General features: G+C 43.3%; 1 protein-coding gene across 2 annotated transcripts in view; it reads right to left on the bottom strand.

The window, feature by feature from the left end:
* Nucleotides 1-1,629, bottom strand: part of LOC106952009 (uncharacterized) — a 13,728-nt gene that overhangs the window by 6,559 nt on the left and 5,540 nt on the right. For both annotated transcript variants that reach the window (XM_015039829.1, XM_015039830.1), the window contains exons 5-6: nucleotides 1,286-1,411; nucleotides 1,030-1,169 (exon numbers count right to left, since the gene is read on the bottom strand). In XM_015039829.1, coding sequence (XP_014895315.1) covers nucleotides 1,030-1,169; nucleotides 1,286-1,411 — 266 coding nt within the window. The remainder of the gene's footprint in view (nucleotides 1-1,029; nucleotides 1,170-1,285; nucleotides 1,412-1,629) is intronic.

The raw sequence follows: 1,629 nt of genomic DNA, 5'->3' as shown, positions 1-1,629 counted from the left end.
GCTTGTCACATGTCTGCTGGTCACAAACACACTGAAGCAGTGGTCCCCAAACATTTTCCTGTGAGGGCCAAATAACTTTTCCCTTCTCTGGTGGGGGGCCGGACGGGGGGGGGGGCGCGTTTCTCAATTGACTTTTACCCAGAAAGCACATGGGCAAAACCCATGAATGAAGCGGTCACAGGGATGAGGGAATGTAACTTTAACATATTAATTTCTCATATGTTAACATAAAGGCTCGTTTTGAAGTAGGCTATGAGCTGCTACTTACAGGCATTGCTTCGAAGAACTCGACCTGGAATGCGGCGTTCATAACAGACACGTGTTCATCTGCTCTACCGCTAGCAAACAACCGTACTGATTAAATAACATAAGTCAAGCAGTTCCCTAAAAGTCCAACAGATGGCAGCAATGCGCCCCACAATTTACAGGACACACTTCCTGCTAAAGAGCCCCCTGGTGGTTGAAAAATCCACATATAAACCGGAAAATACAATAAATGAAAAAAAATCTGAATGCTCTCTGGTATTGTTCAGGGGGCCGGACCAAATGTGGAGGCGGGCCGGATTCGGCCCGCGGGCCGTAGTTTGGGGACCCCTGGTCTATGGCTTTCAGGTGCTAAGAGGTAAAACAAGATTTTTGGAAACTAGCAAGTCTCTTATTTCAGAGAAACAAAGACTACAATATAGTATGGTAAGTACTTACTCAGACTAACGTGTGCAGTTATAATGTTTAAAACAAATGCATGGTTACCAGTGGATGTAATGGGTACTGCACGTATACCTATATGATCCACATCATTTGATTTTCTTGCTGTTTGGATGCACATTCATTGCTCTTATTTTTACCCCAGCTCAATCTAGGGCTAAAGAGTGGAGACATGGCTCTTTTCCTAAATTATTTTCAGTAATTTGAAGTTGAAAGCTTTGATGCTCCAGTAGTGTGCCTTGCTTGCCAAATCCCAATGAAAAACAACAACAACAACAAAAAAAACATCTTCAAGCCAAAAAAAAAAATTCGGTATCATTTTACCTCTACCTGTAGGAGCACCCTGTCTCCTTCTTTGCAGCACTTGAGAAAGCAATTGGAACCAGTGAGATTTAGGACCACTGCAATTCCTCTGAACGTCTTATCCATGGCATTCGACTTGTAATAGTAGATGGTAATCTTTTCTGAGGACGAAAAAAAACAAAAAAACAGACTCATCACAAAAAGTAACATCAACTCTGGCTGCCAGTTTTGGAGGGAGGCAGGTTGGTTGGAAGATGCATTGCTCTGAATGACAAACCTGGATTTGGTGAAGAGTAGACGGTTTTTTCCGAGCAGATAGTTCTGAGGTAGCGATGAGTGGGCACATGTTTTATCAAAACATCTGCCAGCTTTTCCTGCCTGAAATTTACATCTCCTCTGGAAACTGGAAGTGACCGAGGAAACAGAGAGCATTGACCTGTCTTTGGTTCATTTTTTTTTTGTTTTGTTTTCTTTGGTCCGTTAGAAGGTACCAAAATGAACCCATGTAATATGAAGGTAACAATACTTACATAAAATAACACACACACACACACACCCCCACACACCCCCCCCCCCCCCCACACACACACACGCACACACACACACCCCCACACACACACA

Source organism: Poecilia latipinna, unplaced genomic scaffold (genome assembly GCF_001443285.1).
Source record: "Poecilia latipinna isolate Pla-1442-1.1 unplaced genomic scaffold, P_latipinna-1.0 Scaffold488, whole genome shotgun sequence".
Taxonomy (NCBI): domain Eukaryota; kingdom Metazoa; phylum Chordata; class Actinopteri; order Cyprinodontiformes; family Poeciliidae; genus Poecilia; species Poecilia latipinna.
This window is presented reverse-complemented; position numbering and strand designations above follow the sequence as displayed.